The sequence below is a fragment of the Vulpes vulpes genome, chromosome 2 (assembly GCF_048418805.1).
Source record: "Vulpes vulpes isolate BD-2025 chromosome 2, VulVul3, whole genome shotgun sequence".
Lineage (NCBI taxonomy): Eukaryota > Metazoa > Chordata > Mammalia > Carnivora > Canidae > Vulpes > Vulpes vulpes.
The window spans coordinates 25156548-25174026 of NC_132781.1; the positions used below are offsets into that span (position 1 = coordinate 25156548).

At 43.5% G+C, this 17479-nt stretch overlaps 1 protein-coding gene across 1 annotated transcript in view; it reads left to right on the plus strand.

Annotated features, from left to right (window-relative positions):
• The first annotated feature begins 596 nt into the window (after nucleotides 1-596).
• B4GALNT2 (beta-1,4-N-acetyl-galactosaminyltransferase 2 (SID blood group)) overlaps nucleotides 597-17479 on the plus strand; it is a 33035-nt gene continuing 16152 nt past the window's right edge. Inside the window, exons 1-6 of the mRNA XM_072744588.1 lie at nucleotides 597-622; nucleotides 6639-6827; nucleotides 7598-7735; nucleotides 12991-13097; nucleotides 14701-14738; nucleotides 16530-16710. Coding sequence (XP_072600689.1) covers nucleotides 597-622; nucleotides 6639-6827; nucleotides 7598-7735; nucleotides 12991-13097; nucleotides 14701-14738; nucleotides 16530-16710 — 679 coding nt within the window. The remainder of the gene's footprint in view (nucleotides 623-6638; nucleotides 6828-7597; nucleotides 7736-12990; nucleotides 13098-14700; nucleotides 14739-16529; nucleotides 16711-17479) is intronic.

A 17479-nucleotide genomic window follows, 5' to 3' on the forward strand; every position in this document is an offset into this window, starting at 1 on the left:
TGGAGCCCCGGGATCAAGTCCCACATTGGGTTCCCTGCTTCTCCCTCTGCCTGTGTCTCTGCCTCTCCCTCTCTCCCTCTCTCTCTCTCTCTGTCTCTCATGAATAAATAAATAAAATCTTTAAAAAAAAAAAAAGAAAGTTACCATGAGTACTCATACACCTTCTACCCGGAGCCAACGATTATTAAAAATAGAAAATTTTAATTAAAAAATTAGAACTTTGAAAAAAAAAAATTAGAACTTTGGACTTCATTCCATTTCAATGAGCTTGACAGCTTCTCAACATGTAGAGACTTCTCCAATGAGGTTGGTGTTGATATTAATGAATGTGGATTCTTGACATTGCATAATGAAATGCATTAACATTTGGAAGACCCAGCATAACTCAGAGCACCAATATTTTCCATATGACTAATGCACAATGCTATAAAATCATGCATGAGTAAAAGATCGATTCAAAGTGCAAGTTAGATCAATGGATTTTAATGTAACAGAGCACAAAACAATCACTGATACGGTTTCAAGTTCCACATCATGATTACTAACCTTTTAAGAAACATCTGGATTTTTGGTCTTGATTTTTGGTGTGTATCGAGATGAATAGCCACAATTATCTGAAAAAGTAAAATATTTCTCTCTTTTCCAACTACATATCTGAGGCTGTATTTCCTTCATATACTCCAACCAACAACGTATAACATTGCATAAACAAATATGAGAATTCATTTTTCTTCTATTAAGCTAGACATTACAAAGATACGCAAAAATCTTAAAATGTTATACTTATCACTTCTTTTTGTTTTGAAAAATGTAGTTTTTTGCAAAAATATGTTAACATGTATTTGGTTCATTATTCTGTTAAGTGAGTAAATACTTAAAAAATTTTCTAATTTAATTTCCAAAGTGGTGGGATCCCTGGGTGGCGCAGCGGTTTAGCGCCTGCCTTTGGCCCAGGGCGCGATCCTGGAGACCCGGGATGGAATCCCACGTCAGGCTCCCGGTGCATGGAGCCTGCTTCTCCCTCTGCCTATGTCTCTGCCTCTCTCTCTCTCTCTGTGACTATCATAAATTAAAAAAAAAAAATTTCCAAAGTGGTAAGCATTGATAGATGAAACCACAGAAACAAAGCTCTTGGGGTCCTTAAGAATTTTTAAAATTGTGAAGTGGGGGCACCCGGGTGGATCATTCAGTTGAGCGTCTGACTCTTGATTTTGGCTTAGCTGGTGATCTCAGAGTGTGAGATCGAGCTCCATGTTGGACTCTGCACTCAGCACAGCATCTACTTGGGATTCTCTCTCTCCCTCTGCCCTTCCCCCCACTGGTGCACTCTCTCTCTCTCTCTCTCTCTCTCTCTCTCAAATAAATACAGTGGAGGGGTACCTGAGTGGCTCAGGGGTTGAGCATCTGCCTTTGGCTCAGGTCGTGATCCTGGGATCCTGGGATTGAGTCCCACGTCGGGCTCCCTGCAGGGAGCCTGTTTCTCCCTCTGCCTGCGTCTCTGCCTCTCTCTCTGTCATGAATAAATAAAATCTTATAAATAAATAAATAAATAAATAAAATGGTAAAGTAGTCCTAAGAGCAAAAAGATCAAGAACCACTAAGTCAGGCAATCATCATTGAATGGCTGCTAATATCCCCCCAAAAAGAGATGATGAGATATTCTGTGCCCTGCCTCTTTGATGGAGGGGCACACACCATCACCTACCTATGAAGTAATTTTCTCAGAAAGGCAAGCTGGAATCTGACAAGCCTCTTGATCTAACTACAAATTTATAGAAAATAGAGGAGACAAAGGAACATGACTCCAGGGGCCTGATAAATTCAGTTATGGAAAACCTAGATTGCATAGGATAAACAACATGGATTCTTCAACAAGTTAAGTTGCAAGAAAAATAAAAGGCAGGGAAACCTATGTATTAAAAGGTCTCCTAAGCAGGAGACATGTCAGTCAATGTATGGACCTTCTTTGGATCTTGATTTTATCCTTAAAAAAAAAAAAAAAAAGGCAATGGGGAGATTTAAACCCTGTGGACAGGAACACCTGGGTGGCTCAGCAGTTGAGTATCTGCCTTCTGCTCAGGGCATGATCCAGGAATCCCAGGATAGAGTCCCACATCAGGCTCCCTGCATGGAGCCTGCTTCTCCTCCCTCTTCCTATGTCTCTGCCTCTCTGTGTGTGTCTCTCATGAATAAATAAATAAAATCTAAACAAACAAACAAACCCCATGGACATTTGATAGTATTAAAGAATGTTTGTTCAATATTTAGTTGTGATAACAGTATTGTGTGCATGTGTGGCAGGGGTGATGTTTGGAAGAAATTCTGTATCCGCCAAGCCTCAGTCAAGGAAACAGAACTACTATGAATATTAGAGAATGAGAAATTTATTATTGGAATTGGCACACCTGGGGGACAAGCCAGAGAAGTAAAGGCTCAAAAAAGGACCAGAGAAAGTCACAAACCAGCCTTGGCACAAGTGAATGAATTGGAACTTACAAGAATCCAGAAGCATCCATTTTCTGGAGGACAACCACAAAGAGAGTTGGTAGACATGTGTATGAAAGATTGTTATTCTTGGCTGCTGCTACTGTGAGCTCACAAAAGAAGCTTTTTTTTTTTTTTTTTTTTTTAGATTTTTGTTGTTGTTGTTGTTGTTCATAAGAGACATAGAGAAGCAGAGATGCAGAGGGAGAAGCGGGCTCCCCATGAGGAGCCCAGTGCAGGACTCGATCCCTGGATCCCAGGATCAGGCCCTCCAGCCAAAGACAGATGCTCAACTGCTGAGCCACCCAGGTGTCCCATAAATAAAATCTTTTTAAAAAATTCATTTTGTCCATGAGTGGAAGATGGGTGATGTGTACCTGGAGCTTCATTTCACTATTTTCTTTATTTTCTGTATCTGCCTGGAATTTTTCTATAATTAAAAATGCACCTCTTGGGGCTCCTGGGTGGCTCAATTAATTAAGTGTCAGACTCTTGGTTTCAGCTCAGGTCATGATCTCAGGATCATGAGATTGAGCCCTGCATCAGGCTCCACACTCAGTGGGGAGTCTGCTTGAGATTCTCTCCTTCTGCCTCTACTCTCTCTCTCTCTCTCTCTCAATTAAATACATAAAAATCTTTTTAAAAAATGTACCTCTTAAATTTTTCCTTTGAAGTATCATTATATTCATGGATTTAATTTGATTTGATTTTGAAAGAAAGAGAGAGAACAAGTGGGAGGGGCAGAGGGAGAGGGAGAGAGAATCCCAAGCAGACTCCATGCTGAGTGGAATATGTGGAACATGATGTGGGGCTCAATGTCATGAACATGAGATGATGACTTGAGCTACGACCAAAAGTTGGTCGTTTGACTGTGTCACCCAGGTGCCCCAGATTTTATTTCATTCAATGTGTTATAGTTAATTACAGCCATTATTCTTGTGGATGCCTCAGTTGTCCCAAAAATGGCTGGTAGAAGACTTCAAACTGGCTCGTATTCCTCTGAACATGACTGTGGTCCTTAGCTCCTGTTCTTTCTGGCACTATGGGATGTCCTAGACTCACTTTACATTTTCCTTACCAAAACCCTAGAATTGGACATTTCTCCAAGGCACTCTGGTTTCTTTTATAGGGGAAGAATGTTTAGAGATCAAGATTCAAGTGTTAAGTGTTAAATGTAGGGGTAGGGCAGCCCGGGTGGCTCAGCGGTTTAGTGCTGCCTTCCACCCAGGGCCTGATCCTGGAGACCCGGGATCGAGTCCATGCTCCCTGCATGGAGCCTGCTTCTCCCTCTGCCTATGCCTCTGCCTCTCTCTCTCTCTCTCTCTCTCTCATGAATAAATAAATAAAATCTTTTAAAAAAATGTAGGGGTAGTTAGTGGTGGTGTCATTCTTCTGGGTCCTTTCTTAAATGAGGGATGTTTAACAAATTGAGAATAGATATTAGAAAAAAAAGAATAGATATTAGATTTTATTAAATGCTTTTAAGATCATCTGTCAACATAATCATATCCTGAATTTTCACCCGATGAGATGTATTAATAAATTGCATAATATTGAATCATCCTTGTACTCCTAGAAAGAACTCCATTTGTTAATGATGAATTGTTCCTGTAACATACCATTGTATTCTGGTTGCTAATATTTATGTAGTGTATTTACATTGCTATTCATAAGTAACTTATGTTTACACTACTGTAAAGCTTTTTTGATAAACCAGATTGGAATTGTGTACTTGTGAAACGTAGATTTGAGACTTTGTTGAAAGGGAGAGTAGATAGGCCTTTGACAATTTCCTTGAAGGCTTTCACAGGTCTGTTTAGGTCATTTGTGTTTTTTTAGATAATCATCCTTTTATTGGGGTGTTCAAGATCTAAGCTTTGCTCTGTCTCTCACTTTCTATTTCTCCTTCTCTTCTTTGTTCAGGGGTCCAGGATAACCTGATCTGATTTCAGATTCCTGGGGAAGAAATTGTGGTTGATTGGCCCAGCTCAGACAAGGTGTTCAGACTTCGTCCAATCTACCATAACAAGGCCAGGGGAGTACTGTGCAAAGAAGCTAGGATCCTAGGTGTCACCTTCGTGGGTCAGGAGAAAAGTCTTACAGAAGAAAGGTTATAGGGGCGCCTGGGTGGTTCAGTCAGTTAAGCATCTGCCTTCAGCTCAGGTCATGATTCTAGGGTCATGGGATGGAGCCCCATGTTGGGCTCCCTGCTTGTTGGGGAGCCCGCCTCTCCCCCTCCCTCTGCTCTTCCCTCTGCTTATGCTCTCTGGTTCTCTCTCAAATAAATAAATAAATAAATAAATAGATAGATAGATAGATAGATAAATAGATAAATAAATAAATAAATAAATAAATAAATAAATAAATAAATAAATCTTAAAAGGGGGGGCTAGAAACTAGGCAGGTATCACAAAAGTTGTCCACTCACTGCTTAGATTTAGTAATTATTCCATTTTAGGTTTCTCAAATTCACCACTTTCTCCTTGAATTGTTATTACATTCTTGTTTCTGCTTTCTTTAGATTGGTTTCTTTGTCCTTTCTTCAAGTTTCTTTGATTGCTTAATTTATTAACTTTATGCCTTGTGATTATAAATTGGTATTTAAAACTTCAAATTCTCCTTTCAGGACAGTTTTAGTGTGTTACATAGTTCTGGAATGTAGTGTCTTTATTATCTTTATATTCTTGTTCTGATGCTCTTGAGCTGCTTTGGAAAGTTTTTCTAAAATTTCCATGTTGTTGGGGAAGGGAGCTTTTCATTAGGTTACTTTTTTTTAAAGATTTATTTATTTATTTATGATGGACAGAGAGAGAGAGAGAGAGAGAGAGGCAGAGACACAGGAGGAGGGAGAAGCAGGCTCCATGCCGGGAGCCCAACGTGGGATTCGATCCCGGGACTCCAAGATCGCACCCTGGGCCAAAGGCAGGTGCTAAACCGCTGCGCCACCCAGGGATCCCCCATTAGGTTACATTTTGATTGCACAATCAGAGTACATGATCTGAACTATTTCTACTTGATTACAGTTTTCTTTGCATGTCCACTTTTTGTAAGTTTCCTAAGAACTCTTTAACAGAATATGAATTATATCATTTAGTTGCTCTACTGCTTTATATATTTTTGAAACTTGATTTGTGAAGCACTGAGATGTGAGAATGTTAGGTGTTAGATGTGAGAATGTTGGAATCTATGACTATCTTTGTATTTGTAATCCTTCTGTCCTTTTTTTTTCTTTCTGTACTTTTTTTTTTTTTTTTTTTGAAGTAGGCTCCACTCCCAGCGTGGCGCCCAATATGGGGCTTGAAATCACTGAGATCAAGACCTGAGCAGAGATCGAGAGTCAGATGTTTAACCAACTCAGCCACCCAGGGGCCCAGCTTTCTGTACTTTAATGCTATTATTTAGTGGATAAAGTTCATGACCACTACATCTGTTTTGTGGGTCATGTATTTGCTCATTGTAAGTGATCTTTTTTGTCCTATTTAATACATTTTTCTGGCCTTGAATTCAACTATGCTGACATAAATATTGCAAAACTTACTTTCTTTTTTCTCCCCCTTGGGATGTTTTTGCACATTCTTTGCCTTGCGATTTTTTTTTAAAGATTTTATTTATTTATTTGAGAGAGAGAGAAAGCATGAGTTGGGAGCAAAGATAGAAGGAGAGGGAGAAGCAGACTACCCGCTGAGCAGGGAGCCCAATGCTGGGCTCCATCCCAGGACCCTGAGATCATGATCTCAGCTGAAGGCAGACCCTTAACCAACTGAGCCACCTAGGTGCCCCTCTTTACTCTTTTCTATTTTTTTAATTTAAAAAAATATATTTTATTTATTTATTCATGAGAGACACAGAAAGAGAGAGACAGAGACACAGGCAGAGGGAGAAGCAGATTCCTCACAGGGAGCCGGATACGGGTCTTGATTCTGGGACTCCAGGATCATGCCCTGGGCCGAAAGCAGGCTCTAAACCCCTGAACAACCCAGGCATACCTTTACTCTTTTTTAAAATCAGAAATCAATTTTAGTAAGTAGTATAAGATATAAGGTTTCACATTTTTCCTCAAGTTGTTATTTCCACATATATTATACAATTACATCACTTATTATGTGATCAAGAAAAAAGATTTTAGTGGAATTTGTTCTTTTATGTTCCAACAGGTCTGAGATTCTGTGGCTCCTCAAGATATCAGTTTTAGTCTTAGGACTTGGCACTGTTGTATTTTTGTTCAGAAGTGTGGAATTCAATAGCATCATGCCAGAGCTCCCGCATTCTGCTCTGAATGACCAGACACTGAAGCTTCTACCTGAGGAACATCTCAAGAACCTCTTTACCTATGATGGAATCTGGTGAGATTCAGGTTATTCCATGTTGGTCCCATGTCTCCCTCGCTCCTTCTGTGGTTTACTGTGCCCTCCTGTGCCCATTTTACAGCCAGTTGCCTTGCCTTCCTCAGTCCATGCTTGTTGTTAAAGTGATCCAAACTGTCGGACCCGGGACAGGTTTGGTCTGCAAGATGCAGTCTGTTCCCTACAGCACCCAGCAAAGTCCCTTAAAACTATAGATGGTAGGGCAGCCCCGGTGGCGCAGCGGTTTAGCGCTGCCTGCAGCCCAGGGTGTGATCCTGGAGACCCTGGATCGAGTCCCCTGTCAGGCTCTCTGCATGGAGCCTGCTTCTCCCTCTGCCTGTGTCTCTGCCTCTCTCTCTGACTCTGTCTCTCTCTCTCTCTCTCTCTGTGTGTCTCTATGAATAAATAAATAAAATCTTAAAAAAAAAAAAAAACTATAGATGGCATGTTGGCTAAAACTCTAAGAAAGATGCTGCCTTCCTGTCCCCACTGGAGGGGCCCAGACACCACTGGTATTCACATGACTCCAACTTAAAGACATTTGGTGCAGGGAGTAATTCCAGAGAAGGGGCCTTCTTCCCCTTGTCCATCCCCCTCCCCTCCTTGTATTTCTGGGATTCCAGAATCTCCTCCCAGGTAGGACAGGTGTGTATATGGAAAGGAGATTCTCAAGGTGAATCATACACTGGTTAGACCACGGGTTCTCTCTCACCCACCAACCAGCCCACCCACCAGCTCCATGTTCACAGGCCTTTTCTGTTTTTTTTTAGGCTGTTCCCGAAAAACCAGTGCAAATGCGAAGCTACCAAACAGAAGAGAAGCTATAATTTTCAGGATGCCTATGGCCACAGTGAGCTCCCTGCAGTAAAAGCAAGGAGACAGGCTGAATTTGAACACTTTCAGAGGAGGTAATGGAGGCCATGAGGGCTCTTGGGTCCTGGGGTAGAGCAAAAGCTTTCTTTACCATGTCCTGAGGGTATGAGTCCTAAGAAAACAGGAAAGAATTCCTCTCTTGCAGGGATCCCTGGTGGGAACTGTTAGGAATAAAGCAAGGAGAGAGAACCGAGGAAAATGGTCCATAGGTAAACATTTATCAAACTTTGCATGTCTGGAACCTGTAAGAAGAAAGCAAAGGAATGAAAATAGTCTGGGATGTCAGTGGGGTGTTGGTGGCACAGCCTCAATGCACCCAGGCCTTCACAGCAAGTGATTTTGTAGTGTCACCAAGGGTGTACCACTAATTCATTGTTAAGAACATACTTTCCCCCTCTGCTATGTGCAGAGCCCAGAATCACACACTTGGGGTGTATCGGCCAGTATTGTTGGTTGAAAAGATCAGCGATTGATTCTGATGGGCTTGTATCAAAAGGTGTTTGTAGGAAACGTATTGAAACCTCATCAAAACCTTAGATGAGGGGGTCCCCTGGGTGGCTCAGTGGTTTAGCGCCTACCTTTGGCCCAGGGCGTGATCCTGGAGCCCCAGGATCAAGTCTCACATCCGGCTCCCTGCATGGAGCTGGCTTCTCCCTCTGCCTGTGTCTCCACCTCTCTCTCTCTGTCTCTTATGAATAAATAAATAAAATCTTAAAAAAAAAGATTTTATTTATTTATGTATTTAGGGTGTATGCGCGTGCACACTAATGAAGAGGGGGGCAGAGGGAAAAGGAGAGAGAGAATGTCAAGGAGACTCCCCACTGAGCTTGGAGCCCGACGCAGGGCCCATCTCACAATCCCAAGACCATGACCTGAGCCAAAATCAAGAGTTGGATGCCCAGACAACTGAGCCACCCAGGTGCCCCAAGAATTGAATGGCTTTTAAAAATGGCAAGTGCTTATCTGAGATACTTTTGTAAAATATCACTCTAGCTTTTCAGTGAAGAATACATAGGAAAGTATAGAGGAGGCAGGGAGATTGCAGGGAGATTGTAGGTGGCAACACAGGTACAAGAACAAACAAATCCCAGTCATAATCACTGATGTGAACCGGGTCTCTTGTCATCCTGGCAGTGGCCAGGGAAGAAGATGCTCAGCTCCTACCAGTGCCTCAAATCTTTCTCAGCCCGAGAAACACATGGAATGCCTACTCTGGGCAAGGTGCCAAGTTAGGCACAAAGATAGAGCCTATCTAGATCCTGCTCCCAGGGACCTCCCAGAGGAATAGAGCGGGTAGAGGCAGTGCGCCCTCCCTGCGTCCCTTCCACCCACCTCCTCCCCGTCCCTGCTGCTGCCATGATTACACAGAGAGCCCCCAGCCCAAAGTGGCGGGACTGCAGGTGCTCGGTGGCCCACAGAAGGTGTCCAGCACACTGTGTGGAATGCAGGTGTTCAGCCCAAAGCTCAGTGTTACAATACTAGCCAGGGGGGAATGCTGCACTAGGTCTCAGTGGGGAGAGCAGCTTCCAATTCTGAGAATTACAAAAGGAATGTTCAAGAAGGTGGCATTCAGAGCTGGCCTCATTTCTGTTACTGAACAGATGACCTAGTATTCTAGTTATTGGTGTCTCAGTCTGGGTTCTCCCCCTCCAGGAATGGGATTTTCTTGGTCTCTTTGTCCCCACTTCAGCCCATTGCATAGAATAAATAACCCAGAATCTTCAGCCCCTGGCGAATGTCACCTAAGCTGTACAACTCTCCAAAGGTATAAAATGGAGATGATTTCTAACTTACATGTCCTCCGCTATGTGAGGCAATCCAGCAAAACCCCATTTGGAGATCATGCCTATTATCCTCTGCCAGAGAGTGCCTGTCTAATGTGGGAAGGCATGACAGGGGATCCACCTGGATTGCTCTGTGTGTCCTGCCTGAGCCACATAATTGTCTGTATCCTTGAAATCATTAGTGGAGCTTGATATTGGGTGAGAGCTCTGATTCATTTGAGTCTGATTATCTTCATAATCTTCACTTAAAAAGTAGTACCTGGGGACACCTGGGTGGCTCAGTGTTTGGGCATCTGCCTCTGGCCCAGGGCGTGATCCTGGGGTCCCGGGATCTAGTCCCACATCAGGCTCCCTACAGGGAGCCTGCTTCTCCCTCTGTCTACATCTCTGCTCTCTCTTTGTGTCTCTCATGAATAAATAAATAAAAATCTTTGAAAAATAAAAAAAAGTCATACATGGAGAATGCTCTTTACAAAAAATCCACTTGGGGGTGCCTGGGTGGCTCAGACAGTTAAACATCTGCCTTCTGCTTACGTCATGATCCCAGGGTCCTAGGATTGAGCCTGCTTCTCCCTCTCGCTCTGCCTGCCACTCCCCCTGCTTGTGCACTCTTTCTGTCAAATAAATAAATAATAAATAAAATCTTTAAAAACAATCCACTTGAACTAACTCCCTCAATTCTTCTTGCTTCCCTTCTTTATATGATATGATCCCTCACCAACACAATCTGCCCTTAGGAGTTTGGTATATATAATTCCAGACTATCCTCTATATTGCTATACACACAGATGAACTCACATAATCACATGCATATTCATATATATGTATATCCACATAAACATATACTATTGGGGTTTTGTGTGTATTTTTATATTTTATTTTTGTTTTTTTTAAGATTTTATTATTTAGTTATTCATGAGAGATGTAGAGAGAGAGAGAGGCAGAGACACAGGCAGAGGGAGAAGCAGGCTCCACATGGGGAGCCCGATGTGGGACTTGATCCCCGGTCTCCAGTATCACACGCTGGGCTGAAGGCGGCGCTAAACTGCTGAGCCACTGGGACTGCCCTGTGTGTATTTTTAAATTTTATTTTAATTCTGCCTAATTAACATACACTGTTCTACTAGTTGCAGGTGTAGTGATTCAACAATTCTATACATGATTAGGTGCTCCTCGTGATAAGTGTACTCTTTATCCCCTTCACCGGTTTCACCCATCTGTGTGTATATTTTTAATGTAATTGGTACCATAAGAACAAATCACTCCAGAATTCAGTATGTTTTTTTAAGGTTTTTGTTTTATTTTTATTTTAGATTTTATTTATTTATTTGAGAGAGAGAGAAAGCATGAGTAGGGGGAGAGGCAGATGGAGAGGGAGAAGCAGGCTCCCCACTGAGCAGGGAGCTGGTCCTGGGGCTAGATCCCAGAACTGTGAGATCATGACCTGAGCTGAAGGCAGACACTTAACTGACTGAGCCACCCTGGGGCCCCTTGTTTTTGTTTTAGAGAGTGTGCGTGAGTGAGTGAGGGGGGGCAAAAGAGGAGAGGGGCAGAAGAGGAGGGAGAGAGACAATCCTAAGCAGGCTCCATGCTTAGCCCAGAGCTTGACATGGGGCTCAACCTCACAACCCTGAGATCATGACCTGAGCCAAAATGGAGAGTCAGAGGCTTAACTGAGCCACCCAGGTGCCCCTCATCAAAAACATTTTTTTTAAGATTTTATTTATTTATTCATGAGAGACACAGAGAGAGAGAGGCAGAGACACAGGCAGAGGGAGAAGCAGGCTCTATGCAGGAAGCCCAACACAGGACTGGATCCCAGGTCTCCAGGATGACGCTGCGGGCCAACGGCGAGGCTAAACCACTGAGCCACCAGGGCTGCCCTCATTCTCCTATTGAATGATATTCAGATTTGGGGGAAATTTTCATTATTCCACTTACATAATTTATAATAATAATATTACATTATATTTACATTCTTATTTCATTAGGATGTGTATAAGGATGTTCATTTCAAACAGTGCTGAAATGAGCCTCCTTATGCATGTGGTTGTTTACTTAGGCAGGTGTTTCTCCCCTTAACTAGCATTTGAATTGCTCACTTAGGATATGCTTGTATCTACTTTTATCTTTTTTATTTTTTAAAGATAGTATTTGTTTGGCAGAGAGAGAGAGTGCGCATGAGAGCGGGAGCGCACAAGCAGGGGGAGCATCAGGCAGAGGAAGAGAGATAAGTAGGCTCCCCAGCCAAGCAGGGAACCTGACTCAGGGCTCAATCCCAGGACCCTGGGACCACGACTTGAGCTGAAGGCAGACACTTAACCGACTGAGCCACCCAAGCGCCCTTTATTTCTACTTTTAGTAAATACTGGCAAATTGCATTCAAGAGGACCTATATTAATTCACATTTTCATGACGAGTGGGTAAGGGTAATACCTTAGATACCCCTTACTTAACCAACACTCCCTATCATTACATTTTAAAACATTCATGAAAAACGCATTTTGTTGTTTTTGTTTTTAAAGATTTTATTTTAAACAATCTGTCCTCCCGACGTGGGCTCAAACTTTTGATCCCAAGATCAAGTCACAGGTTCTACTGACTGAGCCAGCCCAGCACCTCTAGTTCATTGTTCTTAAAGTTGCATTTCCCTGATGAATTTTGAAGCTGAGCACGTTTCATATATGTATTAGCCATTTGTACTTCTGTTAATTGCCTGTTTACATAATTTTCCATTTTAAAAATTTGTCTCTTTTGCATTCTCATAAATATTCACTACAGTAGTCTAATCTGTCTTCCAGGTGATCTAAATGATACCCTTGGCTACGCTGGATTCCCGAAGGCTGCATTGCAACCACATTATCTTAGTCTTGCAAAGAATCAATCTCACTGACTTGTTATGTGCTGCCCTTGACTGAGGTTGTTATAACAACAAAACCATATGAAAATCGTCACTGTGTTTGCTCTGAAAATATCAAGGCAACAAATCACGTTCTTGGGATATATTTTCTTTCTTTCTTTCTTTCTTTCTTTCTTTCTTTCCTTTCTTTCCTTTCTTTCCTTTCCTTCTTTCTTGAGTTCAGTGCTAGGAAAAGGTTTATTTGCCTCCCAAGTTGTTTGCTTTGTCCTATTGATAATAAGACCAGAATACTGATTGTCCAACACTTTATACCCTGACTACCGGGAAGTTCACGTGTGACCTTGGCATTGGGCTACTGCACTGGGTTGGCCCTGTAATCTGATTGTTTTGTTTCTTCTTTTTCACTGGTTGCATTTTTAATTTTGTAGGTGCTTTGTTGTCAACTGCCTCAATTCCTCTGTGGAATTCAAAGCTGCAGAGAGGGGCAGGAATAAAGGGGAGAGGGAATGGAGGGGTGAACTGGACAATGTACTTTCGATTTCTTCCCGTTGGCAGCACAGAGCTCTGGGCACAGGTACCGCTTTCAGGACTAATCAGGGAGGCACCAGACAGCAGCTGCTAACAGTTCTGGTTCTGTTCCCTGCAGAGAAGGGTTGCCCCGTCCACCGCCGCTGCTGGCTCAGCCCAACCTCCCCTTTGGGTACCCGATCCATGGGGTGGAGGTGATGCCCCTGCACACGGTTCCCATCCCGGGTAGGTACATCTCCATCTGGAGAGGAGCAGGGCAACTTTCTTAACTCTTCTTAAGCAAAACTGGGGAGTGGAAGGGAACAGTCGTTGAGTACCTGCTGTGTGCACAATGCAGGAAGCTTGACGTGATTTCATTTACTATTAGTTTCAATGTTTCCACCATTGGGAACCCCCAGTTAGCCCTTTCCACCACTGTGACGTCCCCAGGGATCCCAGATAACAAAGAAGAGGACAAAAATCTGTGAGTCTCAGGAATCTTAGGACATGATTGGCTTTTTGGTGTCCTCCAGCATCATGAGAAACAGGCAAAGATGAGCCCAACTCCTAGGACAGCATATTGAAAAGAGTATTTATGTTGGTTAAAACTCCCCTCTGGATCCCTGGGTGGCTCAGTGGTTTGGCGCCTGCCTTCGTCTCAGGGCATGATCCTGGAGTCCGGGGATCGAGTCCCACATCAGGCTCCCTGCATGGAGCCTGCTTCTCCCTCTGCCTGTGTCTCTGCCTCTCTCTCTTTCTCTCTCTCTCTCTCTGTCTCATGATAAATAAATAAAATCTTTAATAGAAAAAAAACCTCTCCTCTACAAGAGATTTCTACACACTTCTCTAGTTTAGCACCACATCCCTGTGAGGTAAATGTTATTTTGCCAATTTCACGGATGACATAAGTTATCTAAGGCCACCTAGGGAGGCTATATTTGAATTAGAACTTGAATTAGTCACATTATGAAAACAGAGCTGGATTCTAAAGTAAATACATGGGAATCCCTGGGTGGCTCAGCGGTTTAGCGCCTGCCTTTGGCCCAGGGCGTGATCCTGGAGTCCCGGGGTCCAGTCCCGCATCGGGCTCCCTGCATGGAGCCTGCTTCTCCCTCTGCCTGTGTCTCTGCCTCTCTATCTCTGTGTCTTTAATGAATAAATAAATAAGTAAAATCTTTAAAAATAATAATAAATATACTTGGATAAATTGCTAGTGGTTTTGAATAGTCATTTAAAAAGTGATTTGCAAAAAAAAAAAAAGTGATTTGCCATGTTGGATGATTCCTTTTCTTATTGTAAAATATACATAACAAAATTAATCACTTTTAAGCACACAGTTTTGTGGCATTAAATATATTTTCATTGTTCTGCAACTGTCACCATCATCCATCTCCAGAACTTTATCTGCCCCAATTAAAACTCTACCCATTTAACATTGACTCTTTTCCCCCCTCCTGCCTGTGGCAACCACCATTCAGTAAAATGTCTTTTCTCATCTCCATGAATTTGACTCTTCTAGGAACCTCATATAAGGATGTTTTGTTACTTATCCATTGCTGTCTTCCCTTCAGTAACAGAGACACCTGGAAGAGGATGGATTAATTCACAGTACCCATCCAATGCTGAGGGTGGGCATCAAAGGCTTTAGCTCCACTGGAATTTGAGAAGGACCATGGGACACCACCTAACAGGACCCTGGGGAGAGGGGAGTGGTCAACAAACACCCTGGATAGGAGGTGACACCTGAAAAGATTCTGGAAGGATACGTAGGAGTCACCAGGAAGGTAGTGAGCATCAGGAGCTGTTGCTCTCAAATGGTGTTTTTAATCCTTTTTCCTGTATCCTCCAGGTCTCCAGTTTGAAGGACCAGATGCCCCCATCTATGAGGTTAGTCCCCTTCCCAGCCCCTTTCTGCACTTGGCATCCTGTCTTTGGCTCACTGCTCACACCCCTGTCCCCAGTGGTGGCTGGTCTCAGATTTTGACAGAGTGCTTATCCAGATTAGAAATCCAACACGAGTCCAAGGTGGAGAGGGGAGAAGGATGCCTCCGGAAGGCATTATTTTTCCAGCCATGCGAGTGGCTGGAGTTCAAAGGAGGACTTCCAAAGACCTGGGTCAGCACAGATGCTACTGCTTTTGCTCCAAGAGGAAGCTGTCACCACAGCCTGGCTTCTGTGCATGTTGCCAGTCAAGGTTAGCGCCAGCTAGACTGTTGCTCTGTGCCCTGTCTTTTGTCTCCCACTTAAATATAGCTCCAAATCCAACTCTTACACACAGAGAGCTGATGAGTGTGGTGTGATGCAAACTGCATCCAGAACCCTAATCGAAAAAGGAGTCTGGAAAAAAAAAAGAAAAAGAAAAAGAAAAAGGAGTCTGGGAAATGTAGTTTTTTTCTCATTCTGCCTGCCAGAGGTTGGAATGGGTGATGAGTGAGCAAATCTGCCAAACTATTCTATCTTCTGATGGCCTTCTCTTGCCCTCCCCTAGTCTCAGCAAAGCACCCCCAAAACACACCTTTGCCACTTATCCAGTACTCTGTGTTATCTTCATGGTGCTTTTCTGTACCTGAATTATTTTATATGTATTGTGATATACTTATCACCATCCTTCCCCACTAGAATATAAGCCTTCCAGGGAGTTGGTTCTATTTACTCCTCTTTTCTCAGTACCTGTAATTTGGATCTCAGAAAACACCTGTTGGCTAATTGGAGCGTTTTCAGCACGTGTGACATAATCCAGTGTACTTTTCATAAAAATACCTGGCTACACAGAGGACAAGAAGGCAGGAGAAGAGAGTAGCTCTAGGGGGTAGCAATGAGATGGAGAGATGGGGACCAGTTCTAGGTACATGTTGAAGGTAGACCCAATAGGACTCATTTCAAATAGGAATGACCTCCATTAGGGACTTCAACAGTCAAAGAGACAGAGATGCCATTCACAGGGTGGGGAGAAGCAGGCAGAGAGGGACAAACAGGTTTATAGAGAAAACTCAATAGCTCAATTTTGTTTCAACTGCCTGTGGAACTTCCTAGCAAAGCAACCAGCCAGGCAGTTGGGTCTCAGAAAGATGTGAACTGGAGACATATATTTTTAAGTCACTAGCATATGAATAGTATTTAAAAGGTGAGAAGGTGTTGAATAAGAAGAGAAAAGGGCACGGAACCAAACCCTGGAAAACTCCATTTGGAGGTCAGGCAGCGGAGGAGGAGGAGGCAGTCAGAAATCAAAAAGACTGGGCAGCCTGGGTGGCTCAGCAGTTTAGCACTGTCTTCGGCCCAGAGCATGATCCTGGAGACCCGGGATCGAGTCCTGCGTCGGGTTCCCTGCATGGAGCCTGCTTCTCCCTCTGCCTGTGTCTCTGCCTCTCTCTCTCCTCTCTGTATATTCTCATGAATAATAAATAAAATCTTAAAAAAAAAGAAGAAAGAAAAAACTAAGAAATCTAGAAGGATAGGATCCTGTAGGCCAAGAGACAGAGCAATGACCCTGAACACACCAATCCCCGAGACTTGATTCTACTTCGCTGGGGACAGCAGTAACCGGCTGGAGAGCCAGACTCCAGCTTCCAGGGCACCACAGAGCGCCTCCTCTCATCCTCATGGGCTCTGCCCCCTGCTGGCCATCCTGGGTATGTGCCTTTCCTTGTATTTAGCGTCTTTCTACCTCACCCACCTTAGGTCACCCTGACAGCTTCTCTGGGGACACTGAACACCCTCGCTGACATCCCAGACAGTGTGCTGCAGGGCAGAGGCCAGAAGCGGCTGACCATTTCCACCAGTAACCAGAAGCTTTTGAATTTCATCCTCCAGCACATGACATACACCAGCACAGTGTACCAGCACCACAGAGTGGATGTGGGTGAGAGCCTGTCCTTGGATGGCGAAATGCTTAGGGAGTGGGATAACACCACCTGTCCCTCCTAAAGTCTTCCTCCTCCTGGAAGCCTGCCTGCATTTAGGATTCTTCTCTTGCTCTTGTTTCTAACCCTAGACCTCTAACTTCCCAAATACTGTCTCCAACACTGCCCCCATGTTGCCACCCATCCTTCAAAGGAAAGAATGTGCATTCTCTGTGAGGGTAGATCATTCATGCACCTGGAAACCACCAGGGGCTCTATGCCCTATTATCCGTAGCTCTCAGAGCTGAAGACTTCAGCTACGGGACTGAAGGGACTCAGTCTGTGTATCGTTATCTTGTCCTGGACACTAACAGGAAAAGAGGTATGTGGAGGAGCTCTCAGCCCCAAGGACAGTGGCTTTGTTTTCCTCTCCTATCCCTATCTCCCACTCCCATCCAAGAAATTCTTGGGAGAACAGTTCTGGCCAGCCCCTGGCAGCCCCAGTTTCTTTCTGGATGAATTAAAGTCACTCTTTTTCTTTTCACTCCACACCCAGGATGAATTCCCAGGACACCAACAGAAAAATGAAACACAGGATAGATTATGCATGACCACAGACTAAAGAGAGAGCGCTCTCTCAGATTCCCAGACATTTCTTTTCAACAAATGACCCTGTGAGATAAAACAGGGCAGGTAGTATTATCCTGGTTTTGTAGCTGGAGAAGTGCTTTACCCAAGGTATTTCAAATTTGCATATAGAGGGGGCACCTGGGTGGCTCAGCTGGTTAA